The 22,172-nt window shown below is 57.0% G+C and overlaps 1 protein-coding gene across 6 annotated transcripts; it reads right to left on the minus strand.

Annotated features, from left to right (window-relative positions):
• Window positions 1–943: 943 nt before the first annotated feature.
• On the minus strand, window positions 944–21,957 carry CDC42EP4 (CDC42 effector protein 4). 6 transcript variants are annotated; one of them, XM_043585151.1, is made up of 2 exons: window positions 21,507–21,957; window positions 944–3,775 (listed from the first exon to the last, which is right to left on the minus strand). In XM_043585151.1, exon 2 carries the CDS (start codon window positions 3,661–3,663, stop codon window positions 2,614–2,616), a length of 1,050 nt encoding a protein of 349 aa, XP_043441086.1. In that variant the 5' UTR covers window positions 3,664–3,775; window positions 21,507–21,957; the 3' UTR covers window positions 944–2,613. The 6 variants fall into 6 exon arrangements, with proteins under 6 accessions (XP_043441086.1, XP_043441087.1, XP_043441088.1 ...); XM_043585152.1 differs by lacking the exon at window positions 21,507–21,957 and adding an exon at window positions 20,443–20,764; XM_043585153.1 differs by lacking the exon at window positions 21,507–21,957 and adding an exon at window positions 5,431–5,659.
• Window positions 21,958–22,172: the final 215 nt, after the last annotated feature.

The raw sequence follows: 22,172 nt of genomic DNA on the forward strand, positions 1-22,172 counted from the left end.
AGTCCTCTCCCCTCCCTCTTTTGGGGCCACCGCACCCTGCTTCTCACTCCCAGCCTCAGCCACATCCCTCATTAGCTGAGAATGAGCCCCTCTAGGGACAGAGGGGCCGGTGCAACATTTTTATTATGCTTCTAATTGCTTCCCAGGGAGGATGAGCTCAAGTCCAAATTTCTCTGCGGATGCTCGAGGAGAGGGGCAGGGTTTCCAGGAACTCAGCCCCACTGGCCCCATGTGGAAAGGAGGATGTGTGAGGGACTTCAGCTAGCAAACCCTGCCTTGCCTGGGCTGACAGGGCGGACGGGTCTCCAGGTCCCCAACCAGGACAGACACACCCTCAACCTCACTTCCTGAAGGAACGAAGCTCCCAGGAGGCCGTGAGCAGCCAGGTGAAAGGGCTTTCAGTCCATGTTGTCCTGAGTCTACTGCTTAGTGACTTGGGAAAGGTGGCCAGGTGGCGTCTGGACCCGTTTCTTATGGGCTCTCAGGCCGTGAGTCTGGACGAAGGGCACGCTGCCTTTAACATTCTCCGGGTCAGATGGGGAAAAGCCGGGAAAGAAAGGAGGGCGGCTGCTTTCTAGGGACTGTGTCTGCACCCGGCCCAGTAAGAGCAGCAGGGTTCCCGTATCACAGAGGAGCAGAAGGAGGCACGGAGCAGCTAAGTGACTTAGTGGCCACACACAGGCCCCCAACTGGCAAGCGGCGGGTGGGCCACCAAAGTCCCAGAGCCCCCAAGACCTGCCCAGCAGATGGGCACATGAGCCTCGTCCCTCCAGGGGCCGGAGAGCAGCGCAGGAGGGGAGGGGCCCCAAAAGGACAGGGAGAGAAGCCACCCCAGATCCCGAGTGCCTCAGGGGCACAGGCAGCCCCAGGGCCCCCAGTCGGCACCCGTACCCACCCACATCCTGCGATAACCCTCCCCAGAAGCAGAGACGGACAACGGGAGTGCCACAGCACTTTTTTTTTTTTTTTTTAATGTTTCCTCACTGTTTTAACAATACCATGAAAAAATATATACAGTTTAGAATCTGGAACTGACCACTGTTCGCATGGGTTTCAAGGGCAGCTGGTGGGGGCTGTAGGGCCCCTTCTGACTCCTCCCCTATGTGGGAGCCACACTACTGGAAACAGTACTGACAGGGCACCGGAATCAGGAATTAAGTGGATCAGGATCTGGCAACAAGCGGGAGAGGCTGCAGCACTGACGCCCGCTAACCCTGGCCTGTCCCCTCCCTCCGCCGGGTACAAGGGGACAGGAGAAGGTGGGTCAGCTTGTTCCCAGGACAGGAAAATAATCATCAGTTAACCCTGGGGCACATGCCCAAGCTCCCGCTCGACCTCCTTGGGCAGGAATCTCAGAAGAACAACAAATAGTTTTTTTAGCATAAGTATGTTCCAAACATGGTGTGGGGCATACTTATATTACAAAAATTATCCTTTGTATGCCCGACATCCTAATTTATCTCCGCGTTCTGGTTTTGTTTTGTTTTATTGCTAAATCTGGCAACCCTCTACCCTTAGGGGCCTCAGAAGTGGGGGAGAGGGTTCTGCTGGCAGAAAGGCCTAAAGAAGGGGAAGTGGTCAGTTTGTGTGTGTGTGTGTGTGTGTGTGTATGGGGGGGGGGGAGTAACTCAGTCAAAAAAGCTTCTAGCCCTCCAAGAAATGATATATTAATTTTTTAAAAAATCCTTTTCCAGAAAATTTCTACACTGGCTGCCTTCAACTGTTAATAGCCATGGGGTGGGGGGGGGGGGAGGAGGGGAAGGACACACACGCACGGACACCCACCCCATACAGTTCTAAATAAAGTCTGGAAGCACTTAGTATAAAGGTTTTCTAAAAGGATTTGATCTTCCATCTGGTAGCAGAGCTGTTAACACTGTTCCAGATATGCTCTGGAAGGATTTAAACAGGACAGGAGAACAAACAGATCGATAGGGGCCGAGCGAGTGCCCAGCCTGTTCCTAGTGTCATCCTGGAAAGGCCCCTTTTAGAAAATTCAGGAAGCCTGGGGCCTCCTTTCTTTCGTTCCCCATCCTGTTCTCCCCCCTGGAAGGGGCCGTGTTTAGTGCACACATTCGGTCCGGCTTTGCTCCAAGGGGCTCCAGGCTCACGGTGCAGGAGCCGGGAGCGGGGGGCCGGGGCGTGGGACCACCCTTCCTCCTGCCACACGGCCACCAGTCACAGCAGAAACGCCAGGAGAGGAAAGGCGAGCCGAGCGTCCTTGGCCGAGGCACCGGGGCCGCTCCCGGACTGACCCGCCGCTGCTGCCCCACGAGGCGGGGACTTGGCTGACATGCGTCACCGTCTGAGGCCGGGCTGGAGGGAAGGGAGAACCGGTTCCTGCCGCAAGCACCTGGTCCGGCCCGCAGCACACGGGAGGGCTGGGTGCGCCAGGCAGCTGGGTGCCCACGCCACCTCCCTGTGTCCCCATTGGGGCCCCGGCCTCGCCAGCGCCCCACGTCCAGGACGGGGGACGTCCAGGGTCTGCGGTGGAAGCCAGGCTCCTGGCTGCCTTGCACAGGATGGGACGGGACAGGGAGGGGAAGGGGGTGGTGGCCTGGAGGGGGGGAGGGGGCAGGGAGGAGACGGAGCCCCCCTCCCGCCTGGTGCCCTTCACACCCGGATCTCATCCTCCTCCTCCTCGTCCATGAAGGAGAACTCCTTGTCCTGCTGCCGGGGCAGCGCGGCCCGGGCCCTGTCGGGCCCCCGCGAGGCGGGGCTGCGCTCCTCCAGGATGCCCGAGGTGCAGCTGGACAGGGAGCTGCTGTCCCGCGTGGTGTGGCTGCCCTCGCTGCGGGCCGAGCCGGGGCTGGGGGCCGCCGCCCAGCCCTCGTCCTGGGGCGGGTCCCGGCCCGACGCGCCTTCTTGCTGCCTTGCCCGTGGAGGGGCCGCCGATGCCAGGGCCGGGGGAGCCCGGAGGGTGCTGCCTGCGGGGTCCTCGTCACGGTAACCGCCGCCCTCCTCCTCGGGGTCCCACTCCTCTTTGTCCATGATGCTGAGGACGTCGCCCAGCATGGAGGGGCCCAGGTCAATGTGGAACGACATGACCGACTCGGCGTGCTTGAGCCCCAGGCTGGCCTTGGGCACCACGGGCAGCTCCGTCAGGTCCCCGAAGGCCTGCTCGTCGAGGAGGGGGTCGGGGGAGTGGAGCGCGGTGGCCCCGTTCCGCCGGGGCGCCAGCTCCCCCTCGCCCGCCTCCTCCTGGCCACCCTCCCCGACACTCGCCTTCTTCACGGGGCTGGACGACAGGCTCTTGGGCAGCTTGCCGGAGCCCTTCTCGGCGGCCTCCTTCTCGTTCAGCTGCGGCAGGGACATGGCGTTCTTGACAAACAGAGCCGAGTCCCGCAGGGAGCCCAGCATGTCCCTCTGCTCCCGGTCCCCCCTGGTCACCGACTGCGACCGCTTGCTGCCCCGGAACTTCCGGGACAGGAGGCCGCGTTTGGAGGACGAGGAGGCGGCCTGCTCCTCCAGGGACTCGCCGTCCAGCTCGCCGGCCTTGCTGTTGAGGAAGGACGTGTCCCCGAAGGCGTCCCCCGCCCGGCCCACGTGCATGGTGTGCCGGAAGTCGCCCAAGGGGGCGCTGATCATCTCGGCCGTGAGGTCCACGCGGGAGCGGCGCTTGGAGTGCACCGAGCTCGACACCAGCTGCTTGAGGATGGGCATCTTGCCGGTGGGGGAGGGGGGCGGGGGGCGGGCCTCCCAAGGCGGCAGGCGGGTCGGGGGTCAGATGTGAAGTCCGGCGGGCATAGGGGGTGCCAAGGAGGAGATCATAGGGCTGCAAGAAGAGAAGAGCAGGCAAAGGGTTAACCCGGGCTGGCCGCAGGGCAGCAAGCCCATCTACAGAGGGGCTGCTGCCCAAACCTCAGCTCTCCCACCAGAATGAAATACTGTGAAAGAAGCCACCGGTGGCCCAAGCCTGCCTGATTCTTCACGCGCAGGCACTCGGGTTAGGTAGCCATGTAGAGTTCAGGTAGCCACAGACACATTTTCCCCGAACCAGAGAGAAGGACGATCCTTCTTCCGAAGGACAGCATCTCCCCCGACCAGGATGCCACCAGCGTGAACACAACCACGTTTAAGGCGGTGGAGATGCACAGGCGGTTCCGTGTGGCAGTCTGGGAAAGAGCCTGGGTCCCGGACAGGACTCCCGCGGACAGCCGGGCTGGAGACACGCTCTAGGTTCTTCCTGCTGTCTGACCTCAATCCCCGTGGAGGCAGTGGACACCTCAACCTGAGTCATGGTCCTCTGACGAGGGAGAGAACAGGATGGGCTCCGGAGAGACGCTGCCCGGCACCTCCACGTATGTGGGCGGCCAGACTCGCTTTCTGAATCAGAACTGGGGTGGGGCCGCTGGGACCCACAAAACCAGCTCTCCAGCCTTCCAGTCCTCACTGGGTGTCCCACAAACGAGGACCCCGCCTGCGACCTCTCCACCGTGGGGCCAAGCTCTTTGCTGGACACTCACCCTGTGTCTCCTAGGGATGAAGACTAGAAAATTCTGGTATCTTGAACCATTAAGGGTGCAGGAGGAGGGCAGGGACTAGACGGCCCGGCCCCCGAGATCTGCCGACCCCGGGGGGACAGTTAACCGGAAATGAAGATCAGCAAGGGGGGCCCCGGAGAGCCTGGGGCATCTGAAAGCTCCAGGTACCACCCATATAGCTCCTGGCAAGCACCAAGTTGAGGTCGACTGTTGGAGACAAACCAGTCCTTTTCCCTCTGGAGGGACCTGCCCCAAAGGCTAAACCCAGCAATGCAGGGCTGAGCAGGGCAGGAAGACGGGCGGGATCTGACAAGGCGGGTGGGTAAGGGGTGATGGTGGCCGTAGTCTTGCCAACAAGACTTCATGGCGGGACCACTCTTCCCACTGCGAAGCGCGACCCGTGGGTGCCCCGCCGGTTTCTTCCTCACCCCCAGCTAGGCCGCCACATCCCACCTGGCCCCCCACGCAAGCCCAGCAGATCCCCGTTTCCCCTTCTGTCCCTCTCCAGACCATTCTTCACCTTTTCTCTAAAACAAAAGCCATCCAGGACTCACCGGTGCAGACCCCTCGATCTGGCGACCCGTCCTTGCCTCCCTCCTTCCTCCACGCCACTGCTTGCCGCTCCCCTACCTTTGCTCTCTGTCCTAGCCCTCTCTCGGCTTCTGCCTCCTGGACTCCAGGACTGGACACATGCAGGTCCCTGCTGGCACACCCTGTCACCTGGCTCACTCAACGTCCTTCCGGGCTCGGCTGAGACGTCGCTTCTTCCGGGAAACCGTCCTTAGCCAGGGTGAACCCTCTCGGCCACCTCGCCTCCGGCCTCCCAGCACTCTGGATGTCCCCTCTCCTGGTAGGCACCGGCTACATCGTTCTAGTCCTGCCAGCTGGTTTGTAATGTGCCCACTGGACCCTGAGCTTCCAGAAGGTTCGGATGGGGCCGAATCACCACCGAATCCCATCTAGCAATGGGTCTTCAAAGACCTGTTGAAAGGCAACACCTCTGTCCTGACTTCCCCCATCTCCCTTTCTGCTTCCCAGTCCAGGGGCCGCGCTGGCTTCCCTTCGGCCTCTAGCTGGCTCCAGGGTTCCCGGCCGGCCTGACCCCTGTGTCCTCCAAACACCCCCCACAGCATTCTCAGTCTTTGTCCAGCTGCTGACGCCCAATCTGATGGCTCCCCAACCATCAAGTGCCACCCCCCAAACCCCGCCCCAGGCAGTCATGCGACTGTCACTCCAGCAAACAAAGTTCTCTAGGACGGGAGGCAGGAGCCAGGCACCGGGGCGCAGGTGACCTGGGCTGGGCTCAGAGCCAGGTGAGGACTCTCACTACCGCCAGTCAGCTCTCCCTCCTCCTGCCCCTTCTTCCCACCAACCCTCAGGCGAGTTAGCTCTCCCCATCCCTAACCTGAACCCTCTTCTCCTGCCCACGCCCTGGGACCTAACCTCTAAACAATCAGACGCGGACCAGCTAGACCAAGGATTGGCCAGCATTTTCTACAAAGGACCACAGACTAAAGATCTCTGGCTTTGGGGAAGATACCGTCTTTCCAGTAGGAGAGCAGCAACATACTGCATGGAAACAAAGGGTATGGCTGCGTCCCAATAAAACTTTATATATAAAGACAAGCTGTGGGCCAGATTTGGTCCATGGGTCCTGGTTTGCTGACTCCAACTACATGAGAAGTACTGGCCTCAGGGCTATCCCCTCGCCACACTGCCCAGGAGAGGGTCAGCATATGTGACCTTCTGGGTCTGCCATGGGCTCCCAGGCAAACCTTTGGGGGAAAAGCTCTCTTTGGCTAAAAAAGAGAAAGGGAGGCTGGGGTTGGTCTGAGACGTGTTAGGAACAGAAGGAAATCAAACCAGGTTTCTAATGAACGCTTGGTACCAGAGAATCCCTGAGCTTCTGCTGCCCCCAGGACACTGAGGCAACAATGGGAAAGGCTCACGTGTTCAAACGGCCTGCATTCGAACTCCTGCCTCTAGTCACAGAATCTTGGGATCTCAAAGAGCTGGGAGGGAAGGGACACCCAGAGCAGCTCCAGAAAACAGGTGTCACTGAAGCAAAGTCACTCATCCAGGTTTCTGCCCCAAACGGCAGAGCTGGGCGAGAAGCTGGCCTCCTGGTCCAGTGCTCTGCTCCAGACCTTTCTCTGGCCTTTGGTGGGTAGCATCCTTTACCAGCTACCTTTACCAATTGGACACCTCTCCTTGCGTCTGGGCCAGGAGAGTCCAGAAAAAGGAGGAGCCTAGCTGCTTCCTCAAGAAAGTTCCTGATCGATCCGAGAGTGTCGACACTTTGAACCAGATAATTCTTTGTGGTGGGGGCCATCCTGCACATGGTAGGATGTTTCACAGCACCCTTGCCTCTACCCACTAAATCCCAGCAGCATCCCTCCCCAGGGGGACAACCAAAATGTCTCCGGACATACCAAGTGTCCCCTGGGGGGGTGCAAAATTGCCCCAGGTTGAGAACACAGCTAGAAAACTAAAGCTTATACTACTTACCAGATAAACAACAACGACAAAAAAGGGGGGTGGGTGGGTGGGAGACAGGATAGGGGGCACAAAGGGTCAGAACTGTGGGAACACAAGACATGCACTTCCAGAGTTCAGGGTTTCATTGCAACAGTAGGAATCCCCAGACCCAGCGGGCAACTTGAAGCGCTGTGGTTTCCCGATGGGAAGTGCTCCTGACAGAGAAAGGGGAACCACACACTCAACCGCCAAGGGCTCAGCAGAACCCATGGAGTGGCTTGTGGCCACTCACAGGGACCTGGCATTCTGGCCACCAAGACTACAGGACAGGAGGGTCCCATCAAGCCATCAGCCCCCCTTCTATCCTGGAGGGTAAAACAAAGGAACAGGTAAGAGCGGCCAGCGGGGAAACCCACAGGCCAGGCCCGGGGCCCCAGCATCCTGCTGGGCCCTACACCCCCAGAAAGAAAGCAAAAGTCTGGCCGGTGCTGTGTGCTACTTATAGCCTCGCTCCCTGGGGGTGGGAATGAGGCTTTCCAGCTTATAAAACACCAAACCATCCCTCCAGCACCCAGCATGAAAGAGTCTGGAGAGAGCTGGGGTCTCTGTGGAGTCACCTGCCATCCCACTGCCTAGCAGTCCTGGGACGGGGCCAAGGTCTGGGTCTCTGGGATCCTAGAGCTCAGACTCGATGGGCCAGGCTTCAGGGCTGGTGAGAACCCTAAGCTCTGAACAGAGAGCGATGCGGGGGTGAAGAGATGGAACACTGAGGTTACGGGCAAGCAGGTGGCCTGGGCCAGTCCTGGGGGCGGCAGGTCAGGAGGCCTGCGCTCCCACCCGGAAGGGGATCCTGCCAAAGAGAGCTGTGCCTTTGGCAGGGGGTGTTGCTAAGTGCCATGACTCAGCTCTGGGGATGTGGCTAAATAGGCTGCCTGATGACAGGGCAGCCACTCCCCACAGCCTGCCTGCCCGGGGCGGGGCACCACCACCCTGCCCCGAAGCCATAATTCCACTCTCCTGCCAGAGCAAAGGAAAAGGGAGCAGGGACTCACGGCTGTCCCTTACTCTCCCCAGCCTCTGATGGATCTAGATGGCTCTACCCTTTGGCCCCACCATCCCCAGAAAATTCCTTCAAGGCAGGAGCAACGGACCCTCCCTGGAAGGCCAGGCCCCTGGCTGGTTTACACCAATCACGCTCCCAGCTCGGCTCTGCTTCTGGGACCCCGGAGGACAGCGCCTGCCTGGACCCCTCACCCATCCTTCCTGGCATATTGCACACAGAGCACTGGCCTCCCAGATCAGCCAGTCAAGCAGCAACCAGACAGACAGAAGGACAGGCTGGACCAGTGCGCTCCAAACACCCAAGCAGTGGCTGGCTCCTGGCAGCCGGGCCAAGGCAGGCGAGAGACCCAAGTTCTCCTGGGGCGGTAAGGCCGGCCTCCCACTCTCGCAGCTGACCCGCAGCTCACCCTGCTTCACGGCACGCATGCTTCTACGCCCACCGTACTGCCATTGCCACCGGAGGCGCCTCTCCATCAACGCCCCTGAGTTGTTCTAACGCCCATCCGGGGCCAGCCCCAAGCAACATGGTGGAAAGCAAGAGGATGTTTGGTGAAAGACAACCTCAGTCATGGCTTGGGATGGCGACAGGAGGCCGTGTTCAATTCATTCATTCATTCATTCATTCATTCATTCATTCATTCATTCATATCCACCCATTTTCCCATACCTGTCTAGGCTCCAAAGACAGGACAGTGGAAATCTCAAGGCGGATAAGGCCCCGCCTTCCCGGGGGCACATCTGTAGTGAATATGGGCGGGTGGGGAACAGCGCTGCATACACGCAAGTAAGACAGTCAGTCTCTCAAGTGCTTGGCGTCAAGAAAGGGAGCAAGTGTGGGTGTCACGGGCCTGGGGGAGGCCCCTCTGAGGAAGGGGCTCTGTGAGCTGAGAACTGAATGGTGGAAAGGACCCAGGCAGGTCAAGAGCAATCCAGGGAGGGAACAGCACGAGCACATCCCCAGGGGAGGGAAGAAGCTTGCGGAGCTTGAGGAACAGAACGGAAACCCAGGGGCCAAGGGCCAGGTCACACAGCCCCAGCCCCCTGAGGACCAGGTAGGAGTCTGGATGGCATTCTTGGTAGGAAAGGAAACAGATGGCAGTTCCCAAGCAGCACACGGTTGGTGCACAAGATGGCCGGCGCTGCAGAGCCCAGGGCAGAGGATGGGGGCCAGGAGACGGATGCGGCTACGGAGACAGACGGAGGAGGGCATAAGTGGGGCAGGGTTTGGAGGCAGTGACACCAGGAGTCGCTGAGGGCCCAAATGGGGGAAGAGAGGAAGGGCAGAATCAAAGACTCCAGGCCCCGGCCAAGCCCCAGAGGCCCTTTCCCCCCCAGCAGGTCTCACCTCCTGGGCTGCGGACCTTTCTCCCAGGGTGCAGCCAACACTCCACCACTAGGAAGAACTTAACTTTGCCCGAACAGGGGAGGCCTTCTGCCACACAGCCCCTGCCAGCCGGAGCGACACATGGAAGGGCCTTGTGCAAGTTCCACGTAACACGGGCCACTCCTCTCCCTCCCTGAGAGGCTAGAGGCTCTGGCTTTTGAGGCCAGAGAGAGACTCGGTGCCTTCTGGAACATTCGGCAGCCTTCTCCTGCAAAGATAAGGAATCCCAGCGAAGGCACAAGACGGTTTAACTCCCAACGGTGGGACGGGGCGGACGGGCTGCTCGGTGAATGAACAGAACCGTGGACGCTTTGATCCACATTCTTACATAATGCGGGAGGAACCGCGGTGGGGGCGATGTTGTTATTTTAGCCGACTTTAGTACTATTTGGAATCTTTTACCTCCTTCACGCGCACTGTGAAAAGCCCTTGTATTTGTAAGTGTGCTGTTTGCACCAGGAAATGAAGAAGCACGGTCTTAAAATAATCTGGGCCTGAACAGCGACCAAAAAAAAAAAGCCCGGGATGGAAACATGAAATACCACCGTTACCCACTCCTGTACCTCTTGCCTATCCGTGTCAAATATCTCCTTAAAATCCCTGGGTGTGGAGTGACCATACTCTCAGAGATGGTGAAGCCACATTAAGGGACTTAAGGGACACATGAAGGGACTGCCCCCAACTGTGGTCTTGGGGCAGGGGCAACTATGGCAGTTTCTTTAAATAATGGCTTTAAAATGATAATGATTTAGCAACTGCCCTGTGGAACGATTTCAAAGCAGGAAAAAAGCCACACACGCAGATATGCATAGAAGCCTTATTTAGAATCACGAAAGGCTGGAAACAACCCAACGGCCAGGAATAAGGAAAGGGGTGTGAGGAGTAGGTCCTATTAACTCAAACGATTAACGTGCGAAAACCACGCGGCCACACGGGCAGCTGCTTCCCAAACGGCATTAAGGGGAAGGAGAAAGCAGGCAGAGCTCAGGCTTGTCCATACACAGCATTCACACGTCTACACGGAGAAAGGCTTAATGGGCACACAGGGAAACTGAGGAGTTAAGTTAGACTTGAGTGGAAAACAGGCAATTTTTTTTTTTTTGTTTCCTTTGATGTGATATGCTGTTCTAATAATAATAATAATAGGGGCGCCTGGGTGGCTCAGTCTGTTGAGCTCACGTCCCGGGCTCAGGTCATGATCTCAAGGTTCGTGAGTTCGAGCCCCGCATCAGGCTCTGTGCTGACAGCTCGGAGCCTGGAGCCTGCTTTGGATTCTGCGTCTCCCTCTCTCTCCGCCCCTCCCGCGCCCATGCTGTCTCTGTCTCTGTCTCTGTCTCTCTGTGAAAAATAAACAAACAAAAAAGTAAGAAAAAATAATAATCATAAAAATCCCAAAGCATCAATGTCCCAAAGCATCAACGGCTGATTAAGGAAAAGACATTAATTTCAAAACCAGCTTAAAACTGTCTGGTTCTCAGGGCCCAATACAAGGCACCGAGCTGGGGCTGGGTGAGGTGGGTCTCGGGTCCACTCTCTCTGCGCCAAAATCCCCCGCGGATGTCTGTTCTCTTTTCCTCCTCCCCCTCCCCCAAGCTAGACAGGTTGTATTCAAAGTCGTGGAGGAGAAAGTGGGCGACCTCCAGCAGCCCGGTGTCAGGGGAGACACGGAGATTAGGACTCCCCCGAAAGAGCTTGCTCCCCAACAGCTGCTTCCTGATGCCTGAGCCTCTTCAACTGAGGAGATGAAAGGTAACAATCGCCACCCCCCCACCGTCACCGTCACCGGAGACTGGCCAATTTCCAGTGTCACTAAAGCTCCAAGTTGGAGGCCAGCCTCCCACACAGGTGATCCCACAGTGGGACGCTATCCGAGATGCCCGGGGCAGGTGAAAGTTCTGCTTCTGCTGCTCCTACAGCCCTAAGCTCAGCTCTTCCGGTGGCTGCATGGGAGCAGAGAAAAGGCTGGGGTCACACAGGGCAACCAGCACCCCAGTGCTCCCCCCCTAACGGTGGACAACCAAGCCACGTGTGGAAACAGCAACACTGTCTAAATGACAGAGTCTGGTGTCTGACGCATGCCAGGCATTGTCCTAGACCATGGGACACTTGTGCCCCTCGCCCTGCAAGGAGGGTATCAAGATTGCCCCCCGTTTTACAGAAAGGGAAACTGAGGCTCAGACGGCGTGAGCCTCACCCGACAGATCGCTCTCACATCTACTTAAATGGTGACTTCAGCCCACTTCTGATGGGCGTTGGACCCATGGTTTTCTGTACGAGGTGATGCCTCCCGGCCTATTCAGATGTTCCCAGCTGAGAATGTGCCTGTGGAAGACGGGGGTGGGTGGGTGGGTAGGACAGCATCGGGAGGCTGCCTATCCAAGAGCCTTGGAACCAAGACTCATTGGGACGGACTCTGTGTCAGAGATCTGCTCTCAGGGCTGGCTCAGAAGCGCTCTTCCCTACTCAGGATCTCATTCCTGCTCCCTGCTCAGAGGAACCTCCCCTGTTCTGATTCCCTGGGAAGGGGTGGGTGGGGGAAGAGACCAACCTGAAGCAGAAGCCAGGACTCCCCTGGCGTGTTTAGCAGCTCAGCACAAGGCCCCGCCTCCAACGTCCCTCCCTCCCGCTCCGCTCTAGTCCCCCTCATGTCTCAGTCCCCCTCGTGTCTCCTGGTAGTCCCAGCTGCCAAGAAGGAAGACCAGAACCAAGCTCCCTTCCTAAAACCTCCCAGGCCGGGGGCCCTGTATTTGCTCCATCACCCCTGCCTGCCTGCCCATCCAGACCAGGCTCACTGGCCCATGGATGCCACTGCCCAGCCCCATGTGGGCAGATCCCACTTCCTGCTTCCTAGAAGAAAGGGAAAGTGAACAAGGGCCCAGTTTCAATACCTGCTTCCCAGAGCTGCCAGTTACCTGTGCAGTTTCCCAGCTTTCCCTGCTGGGTGAGCCCGGCCCAGCTAATGAGGATGCGAGGCTCTTGGCCGGAGCCAGGGCTCACAAGGCGAACCCCACGTACTCCACACCAGAACTTCTCAGCGACTCCTGCCTTCTGCTGCCTCTCTAGGGCTATTAAATTATTTACAGCTATACCGTTCGCAGCACCAGCCTCACGTGGCTACAGAGCACCTGAAACGCGGGGAGTCCGAATTCACACGTGCTGAGGGGCAAAACAGACAATGCACTTCAAAATGCAAAATAGCTCATCCTATTTTTCTATTGGTTCCATGTTAAAATGAGAATATTTTGAATATGTTGGGTTAAATAATATATTAATTTCACCTATCTCTTTTCACTTTTTAAAATATAGTTATTGGGGCACCTGGGTGGCTCAGTTGGTTAAGCGTCCCCAACTGTGGCTCAGGTCATGATCTCAGGGTTTGTGGGTTCCAGCCCCGCATCGGACTCTGTGCTGACAGCTCAGAGCCTGGAGCCTGCTTCGGGTTCTCTGTCTCCCCCTCTCTCTGCCCCGCCCCTGCTCAGGCTCTGTCTCAAAAACAAACATTAAAAAAAAATAAAAAGATAATAAAATACAGTTATTCAAAATGGAAATGAAATCTGAAACTCACAAACTGCTTCTACTGGCTAGTGCTGATGGAGGCATTTTCCCCTTTAGGACAAGGGCAGTACCTTCCACTGTAGGTAGATAAATAAAGCCAACCACTGTTCACCTTTGGGGGAAAATATTTACACGATCATAAATAGCGTCTGCGTTATTTTAATTTAAGTACTACATTCCAAAATTTTACATCCAGTGGGCCGCTAACGAATGCTAGGTTGTTTCCATTTTATCCCAACTCTGTAACAAAAATCCTCTGGCTAAGTTTGCGCCAATCTTTATTTCCGGTCGAAAAGTAAGTTAAATTACTTCTGTTTCTTATTGTGAACTTGTTCTCCAGAAGGTTCTACACACCAAGCTGCAGTTCCAGCAACACAGGAATATAGTGTCTGATACCAGGGGCTGTATCTTCTTTAGTTGGAAACAACAAAAACACGACAATCAGCACACTCACAAACTTGTCATTTGTATCTCCTTAATTATAAGGGGGGATGAGCATTTAAAAAGTGCATCATCGGCCTCTGTGTCTTTCTCTTGGGAATTGCTTGTCAAAGCCTTTCACCCAATTCTCCGGAGAAGGGGCTTCACCTTTTCAATGGATTTGTAGGACTTTTTAAAATATTAAAGCAGTTAAAATTTTCTTACCATCCTACATACTTCTGTAAGTTTATCACGCACCCGTTTGCAGTTGGGTGATTTTGTCTTCTTTTCCAGAGTGCTCATTCATTTTTATATAGTCAAATTTGTTTCGTGGTTTCTGGCTTTAACACTATGAAGCAAAGACCTTCTCCACTTTTCAGTTTATGAAAATATCCACTTCCTCTACAATACCAGGTAATATAATAATGAGCAACTACTCAGAGAGAAAAATACTGGAAGGAAATACAACAAAGTAAAGCTGCCTGTGGCTTATAAAATTGTGGGTTGTTTAAAATAGAAAAACGATTAAAATACAACAATGTTGTATGCACATTACTGATTCCTTATAGGATTGTTATAAAATGTGGGTAAGGCATTAAAAGTTACCTTCACCAGATATTAAATTCTTTATTTACAGATACCCTTCCACTCGTGAATCTATCTTGGGACTCCCCTTTTTGTTTGCTGGTCTGCTGATTTCTAAACCAGGTCTACACTGCCACTTTGTAAAACATTTTGCGCGTCTAATAGGGGAATATCCCTACTTTAATTTTTTCCCTAAAGCTGCCTTGCATTGTTTCTAACGTTGTTCCTTTTCCAGACGGACTTTAAAAACGGTAAGTCCCAAAAGAAATCCTAGTGGGATTATGTTGGAATTGAAAGGACAGAAGAAATGAACTTGGGAAGAATGGACTTTATCACAACATCAAAGCTTCATAGCCATTTATTCAAATCTTTTGGATAATCTCCTTTATTAAATGTTCTAAGTCATACACATTCCTTGTGGTGTTTATCCCAGGTCATTCTGTGCCCTCTTGTCATTGTGAGTGGGTTATGCTCCTCCCCCCTTTACCTAGCTGTATTTTCTGACTATTACAGCTGCTAAATGGGGACGCTAGTCTTTTCTTTTTTAATTTATATATATTTAATGTCCACGCTGCTAAACACACTTGACTATATACGAACCCACTTTTTCAACCCTAAGTTGTAGGAAATTCAAATTCGAATGAAGAATTTCTAAAATTTCGCATCCAAATAAAGATGTGCCATAGGTGTTAAAAACACACTGGATTTCAAAGACTTTGTATGATTAAGTAATGTAAAATGTCTTAATTTTTTATGATTATGTGGTGAAATGATCTCTTTTTGATGTGTACACTCGGGTTAAACCAAACATTAAAATTAATTCCACCTGTCTTTAGTAAAAAAAAAAAAATTTCACATTTATTTATTTTTTGGGAGACAGAGATAGAGCGTGAGCGGGAGAGGAGCAGAGAGAGAGGGAGACACAGAATCCGAAGCAGGCTCCAGGCTCCCAGCTGTCAGCACAGAGCCTGACGCGGGGCTTGAACCCTCGAACCATGAGATCATGGCTTGAGCTGAAGTCGGACGCTTAACCGATTGAGCCACCCAGACGCCCGTCTTTAGTTTTTCAAACTGTGCCTACTGGAAAACTGAAAATTATGTATGCGGCTGGCACGGTACCTCTCTCTATTGGCAGTGCTGATCTAGAGGGATCTCCACTGATCACGCGTAATGCTCACCACTGGATTCAGACATTCTCGTTCATTTCAGAGAATTGATAGTTTCTTACAGTTTATAAGAAAAGGAAGCCAGTAACTTAGCCAGGCGAAGGTGCAGTAGGGAAAACACGCTATAGCTTAGAAAAATCTACCCTTTGACTGCTGGAAAACACAGAAGCAGCTGTCTAGGCTTGTGACAGAACTGTAGCAGAGCCTGGGCTCTAAGGCTGGGGCTGAGGACCCCACTCTGGGAAGTGCTATCCCAGCTCCCACCTGTGGATCTCAGGTGGCCCGTGTGTCACCGGAAGTATGAGCTCTTCCTCTGCACCAAGCAGCTGCTTATCTTGGCTAAACCGCCTTTTTTCCCCCAATTTTTTTAAAGTTTTCTTTATTTTTGAGAGAAAGAGAGCGCGAGCCGGGAAGGGGCAGAGAGAGAGGGAGGTACAGAATCCGAAGACAGGCTCCAGGCTCTGAGCTGTCAGCACAGAGCAGGACGCGGTGCTTGAACTCACGAACCGTGAGATCATGACCTGAGCTGAAGTTGGACATTTAACTGACTGAGCCACCCAGGCGCCCCTGTTTTTTTTTTTTTTTTAACAACAAAACAAGTACTACCACTGTCCTGTGTTCTTTCCCACCATCCAAGGGACTTATCATCCCCATCTTACAGATAAGAAAGCTGAGGCTAAGAGACACCAATGCTCCACCAAGTCACGTACTTGCGAAGAACAGGGCTGAGAGAAGAGTCTCAGGATCCGCCTGGTTCTGAGGTTCTTCCCACTGTGGTTCTTCCCACTCCACCGTAAGGTGTGCAGGGGAGGGTCCTAAGTATTGCTGGGGCCCCGGCCTCTGAGATCTGAAGGTTCTGGATGCGTGCACACGCACAGGATACACAGTTTTACATAGAATTCCAGGTTAAAATATTCCCAGCCTGGCCACTCCATTCTCCACCACCCCAGCGAAAAGTACAGATAAAATCCTGGGAAAGACAGGGGCAGCTCCATCCTGCTGGCAACCGGCCATCCTCTCCACCGGGCCCCTTCACCTTGGTCTCTCTATCCACCTCCTTCCCGGTCCCAGAACCGTGTGCTCTGGGCCAGGAGAGGGAGGCAGCGAAGGCAAGTGGGAGGGGGAAGGAGAAGGCCCCCCCACCCGCCCCCAACTCGGGGGGTGAAAACAGCTCCGGGGAAAGAAAGGGAAGCCAGGAAGCCGCAAAGCCGCTCAGGAGTTGAAGGAGTCAAGAGCCAGTGACTCCGGGATATCAGCAACTTTGCTTGTTTACGGGACTCTTCCTGGAAGCTTGTGTTTCCCCCCAGCCTGCCTCGGGACACAAGCAGCGGCTGCCATCACAGGGGGAAGAGCCAGGAGAGGAGGAAGAGGTGCCTGGTGGGGACCCCGTCGGCCTGAGCACCCAGGGCAGGTCTCCCCGAACCTGGGAGCGGCCCTAATGCTCCGCCTCACAAAGAAGCGGCTGGGCTTGAAATCAGATCTGCCAGGCCCTGTTTGGTTTCACTTCCCTTCTCCTGAGAGTCCACTGCTCAGCCGAGGAGTGGGGATCGAAAGACACTCGAGGCTCTCCAGAGGGTGGATCTGGACTCACTCCAGAGCGGGCTGGCACATCTCCATCTTGGCCCTGCTGGAGCACGCAGGGTGGAGGCGGAGAGCACGGACCCTGGAGCCAGACTCCCCACCGCGGCCCGGCCACACTGGGCGCGTTACACGTGCCTCAGTTTCCCCGCACGCTTTCAAAGGGATTGGTGCCATTATGTACTTCCTAGCATTGCCATAAGGATTAAATAAGCTCGTGTAAGCAAGGCCCTCAGCGCGACAAGAGGCGAGCACTCACGTATTTGCTGTGAAGATGCTGTAATGTGCTCCCTCTCTCAGTGGATGCCCTATGCCCATGCCTCGAAAGGTAGGAGGAAATTTCCAGCATCCCCAGCGACACTCTGGCCAAGTTCAAAGACATCTACCTCCGGAGCCGCCTGATGATACCCAATCCAAAAGGCTCCAGAGCTGACCCTTTTCAAGTCCTTAGGGGGGGGGGGGGGTCCCCAGGATGAAGTGTTGCAGGAGGAGGGGTCCTCCCAGCTTCTGAAGCCCAGAGATAGACTGCAGTCCCCACAGGCCGTGGATGGAGCCATCCAAGACTTGGCTCCGCTCCCCCTTCTCCCTTTCTGACCTTTCACGATCCAGGATGAAGAGTCTGGCTTCTCTGGGACCAGACTTAAACTCTTGCCGATTTCAGCCTGATACAGGGGTGGGGGTGTGAGGCGAAGGTGGGATAAAAGAAACGCCTGCCGCTCCTCTCTAGGATGAGGGCCGGATAACTGAGGAATCTGGGGCACTGTGGGCGCCAGCGACAAATAATGCACAAAACCTCCACACGCTCCACCCCCCAATAAAATGCTCCCTGGTTCTCTGGACCTAATCCAGCCCTCACTAAGGTACAGAAGCTATAGTGGAGCCCAGAGAAGCCTCCTTTTGTGTTCTCCCAGCCAGGGGCGCTAGTCCCCCTTTGATGCTCAAGGGCGATATTCTAAGGCATAAAGAAGGCTTGCAGGGAGTGGGCCCCTGGGGGAACAGACAAAGGAGGGGCAGGGAACAGAAGCCGGGACACAGAGCTTCCGTGGTCACCCTGGGAAGATCTGGAAGCTGGGGTCTGCAGCCCACGTTTGGCCGCTGCAAAAATGGCACGATTCTGAGCAGACCTGGCCGAGCGAGACGCTGTCCCTGAGTATACACTCAGGGGTGTTTCTTGCCCTGGAACGGCTGCCTTTCAGAGGCCCCCGCTCCTGGGATGAAGGAAAGAGGGGGAAATGCCAGCAGGGCAGCTCAGTCTCTGTGGAAGCCTTCCTTCACGAATGTGCCCCACACTGCCCTTGCCTGACCCCGAAGGGAGACCCTTCCCCAGCTCGGGAGGCGGAGTGGAGACTTCCGGTGCCCCTGTTCCTGGAAAAGGAGGGGTCTGGATGCCAGCGCTTGCCACCCTGGCATGGAGCCCCGAGCTGCAAGCCGGCAGTGCCTGGGGGAGACTCTGATGTGCGTTTCTGGAAGGAAGCCCAAGGCTCCACAAGAGGCGTATTTTCAGCCGGAGCTTCGAGGACACACTGAGTGGGAATGTGGGAAACTAATAGCTTAGACTTCCTTCGCGATACTCTGCGAGCGAGCGAGGAAGGACCACATCCAGCCACACACCCGCACCCACACACACCCACACGTCCCTCCAGGTGTGACCATCCAGTTCCTCCAGAGAGGGTTGGCATGGGTCTGTCTCCGCCCCCCCCCCCCCCCCCCCCGAACATCCCAGAAGTCTTCCCCAGAGCAAACCCTGCAGGACCCTCTGCCAGCTGGCTCCAAGGTTTGGTTCCTTTTCCCAAGGTTGAGGAAAAGCCTTCAGTACATAGGTCAGAAGACCTAAGTTGGGGTCAGCCCTCTCTCAGCTTCCAGGGCAAGATTGCACAACCCCTGTTCCTCCGCCCCCAAGCCTTATCTCTGGCATCAACCCGGATCCTGTTCCTCCGCGGGACAGACTCCACCCTCCCCACCTAGGGCAAAGGAAGCTGGAGACAGGCAGAAATTCTCAGCTCTCTATTCCCACCCCAGAGAAGGGGAGAGTGACTGCGAGAGACAGGGGGTGAGAGGGAGAGAGAGGGAAAGAGAGGAGATAGAAAACAAGCAAGCCTGGCCAATATCAAACACCTTGCTGGCCACACCTGGGCACGGCCTGTCCTGGCCACAGAAATCAATCAACCACTCCACAGGCGGAGGGGGTTGGAATCCCTGAACCAGAGCCAATCTGAGGCCCTGCTGGGAAAGCGCCTGACTTGTCAAGAAGGGTCTAAGATTCCTCTCCCAGGACGACATCTGTTGGGGCGGAGAAATCCTCCTAGCCCCACTTTGTAGATAAGGCTCTCATTTGCTTGGGGCTCCCTGGGCTCCCGTCTTGTGAGGGCTGGACATTCAGTCTCCAAGAGGCAGGAGGACAGAAGTAGATCCGGGTTTGCACATCCACTTGGGATAAGCATCAGTGGATGGGCATGTGTAAGGAAGAAAGGAAGGGAAAAAAAGAAGGGTCGAGAGAGGAAAAGGCAGATAAAGGACCCCAATAAAGGACGGAATGTTCCAAGTAGAGGCCTGAGCGAAGCAGTTTAACGGGGGTCTGTGAGCTCAGGGGGACATCAGAGGGGTTGAGATTCACCCCAAACCATCGCGTCTTGGGTGCAGACTCCCTTGATCACACCAGCCCGCTCCCTGTCCCTGTGTGGGTCACCAGAACCCCTGGGAAGACCAGAACCCACTGGGATATCTCCCAAGGTTCACTGAAGCCCCAATTGTGGGAAGGAGCAGCTGTCCTCCAGGAGTGGTGGGCCAAAGTCCACATTTGGAGGAGATGAACCACACTAATCAGTAGTCACATGGGCAGCTCACACAGGGCAGCTGATAAAAGGTGGAGCCCACATGGCACCCCCCCACTCCTGGCAGGCTCCTAGCTACCACACAGGGCCGGACCCTCACCAGACTCCCCAGGACACCCCATTATTGCTCCGGGAGCCTTGGAGCCACCTAGAGGCCTGGATGGGCCCAGCCTGGGTCCAGAAAACTCCCCATTCCTGGGGAAAATCCACAGCTCAGTTCCCCCTTCCTTTGTGCCCTTTGTTCTCTTAAAATTCAGTCCATCCTGCTGGTGGTCCCCTCCTCCACCCCAGCCTCAGAAAGGGGGCGGAGGCGGCGGGGAGTTATTAGAAACCCAGACTGTTCGAAGAAGTTGCATTGCAGGAGGCCCTCCTGTAACTGGGCCCCTCATTGTTTACGCCGGCTGCATGGGGAAAGCTTTCTCTGGTCCAGATGGCTGCTGGGGTAAGGAAGACGGAGATCATCCCTCCAGCACCACGCACCCTCTAGAGAAGAGCCAGCAGGCTTCAGCAGCTAGGGGACCCTGTCCCCATTCAACTGCTCGGATACACACGAGCAAAGAATAGGCGCCGAGGATGCAGCTGAGGGCGTGGGAGCCAGTCAGATTGCAAAGGGTGAACAGAAAAGAAAAAGCATTGTATTTCCCCTCCATTCTCTCAGGGAGAGAAAGAAAACTTCCAAAGCCCAGGCTGCAGTATCTCTACGGGAAACACCAGGAATCTGGTTTGAGTTAACAGAGAGCACCCCTCCCCCAGACACACACACACACACACACACACACACACACACACACACACACACGCACACACACGGCTCAGTCCTCTCCCAGGAAGCCCGCCCAGCCGCAGCCCTCCAGCCCCGGCTCCCGGTTCCCGCCCGGCTCTCCCCGTCGGACACTCACCGGCGGCGGCCCGGCCCGCAGGGCAGCTGGTGGAGGACGCACCCGGGGCAGGGGCAGTTTTGTACCCCCGGCTGGGGGCGCTCCAGGGAGGGGGCGGAGCCAGAGACGGCCGACCGCAGCTCCACCGCCCCAAGCGGGCGATTAAATCATTAACCGACCGCTCGCGGCCGGCGGCCACGCCAGAAGCGCTCTGCCCCAGGCGCACCCGGCGCGCCGATCCCGCGCGTGGCCCCCTCCCAGGGCCGCCAGCTCGGCTGCGCCCCACCCCGCCGGGAGGCGCCGCGTCCGCTCCCGCCTCGGCCTCTCGCGCCTCGGCCTCCAGGTCTCCCGAGGAGGCGGGCGGGGCCGGAGCCTGGCTTGGGGGGGGGGGGGGGCGGCGGCGGCTGGAAGGAGGTTGTATTTGTTTCCTCGGCCGTTCCCTTCCAGGCAGCTCCTTCCTTCTTTCCTCCCTCGCCGGGTGACACTGGGTGGCGTGTGCTGCAGCGTGTGTACGAGAGCGAGCGCGTGTGTGCACGCCTCCGCCACTACACGCGAAGAATTCGGTTTCTATTCACGGAGAACTCCGTGCGCACACACGCCCCCCTCGCGGAGACGGCGGGCGGCTCGCCGCGATTGTTGTGCCACTGCCCATCCCGGCGCACGCCCCATTCCCGGGCCAGCGGGCGGACCTTTAAAGCCGGGGACGACCCCCGCCCGGGTCCCACCCGCCCCAGCAGCGCCCTGGGCCGGACGCCGAATCCCGGTCTGGAGAGAGGAAATCGAGACAGAACGCGGTTTTCCCGGCTCTCGGCCACCCCCTCCTCCCCAAAGCCCGCTCGGCTCGGACACGGGGTGCGCGGCTCCGGGTCCCAAGCACCCGGGCCGCCCCGCGCGCGCCCCGGCCCAGCCCTTCCACCTGGGGCCGGGCGCAGGAGTGGGGGGTCTCTGAGCCCTCCTCCCCGCCCCTCGGCCCCCTGTCGCGGCGTCTTCCACGCTCTCCGCCCCCACCGGGGGCCTCGAGCCACCCCCCGCCCCCAGACCGAACCCACCCAGGCCTCGCAGGGCGCGGGCTGCTGGTCGCCTACCTGGGTCCCCAGAGACGCGAGCGCCGGACCGGCGCGGCTGCGCTGTCCCCTCCGTGGGCTCTGCGCGGCGCCGGGGCTGGAGGCCCATGTCAGCGCCGGCGTCCGTTTCCCTCCAGCCCTCGGGCTCGCTGGGCGGTGAGCCGCTCGGACACTCCCCTTCCAGGCTCCTCCCGCGCCCTCCCTCCCGCGCCCTCGGCGCTGAAGTCACGGCGCCGCCTCAACCAATGGCGGCTGGGAACTCTCGCCCGGCCGCTCGGCCTCCTCGGTTCAAATCTGCGAGTCTGAGGCTGTCGGGGCTCCTCCAGGTGGGGCGGCCCGGGCGTGGAGGCCCACTGGGACCCGGGCCGGTGGGGTCCCGAGGGCCCCAGCGGTGACCAGGAACCAGTACGCTCCGCCCCCGCCCCAACCTCCCGGGCCCGGCCCCGACGGGAGAAGGGAACCCGGGGTCTGCGTCCCCCGGGCCGTGGATTCGTCCCCGACCCTAACTGGAAACGAGAGGGGCGGGAAGGAGCCGGCCCTCCAGTCCCGTAGAGGGTGTCAGAGGGGTTTGGGCGGGGTGACCTGGCTTCGATCGGCTTGCTTTCCCAAGGTTTGTGCCCTTTGCCTCCTGGGTATCCGCGGAGGCTAAGTTCTGCTGCAGATGGACCTCGAGGACGACCAACTCCT

Source organism: Prionailurus bengalensis, chromosome E1 (genome assembly GCF_016509475.1).
Source record: "Prionailurus bengalensis isolate Pbe53 chromosome E1, Fcat_Pben_1.1_paternal_pri, whole genome shotgun sequence".
NCBI classification, from domain to species: domain Eukaryota; kingdom Metazoa; phylum Chordata; class Mammalia; order Carnivora; family Felidae; genus Prionailurus; species Prionailurus bengalensis.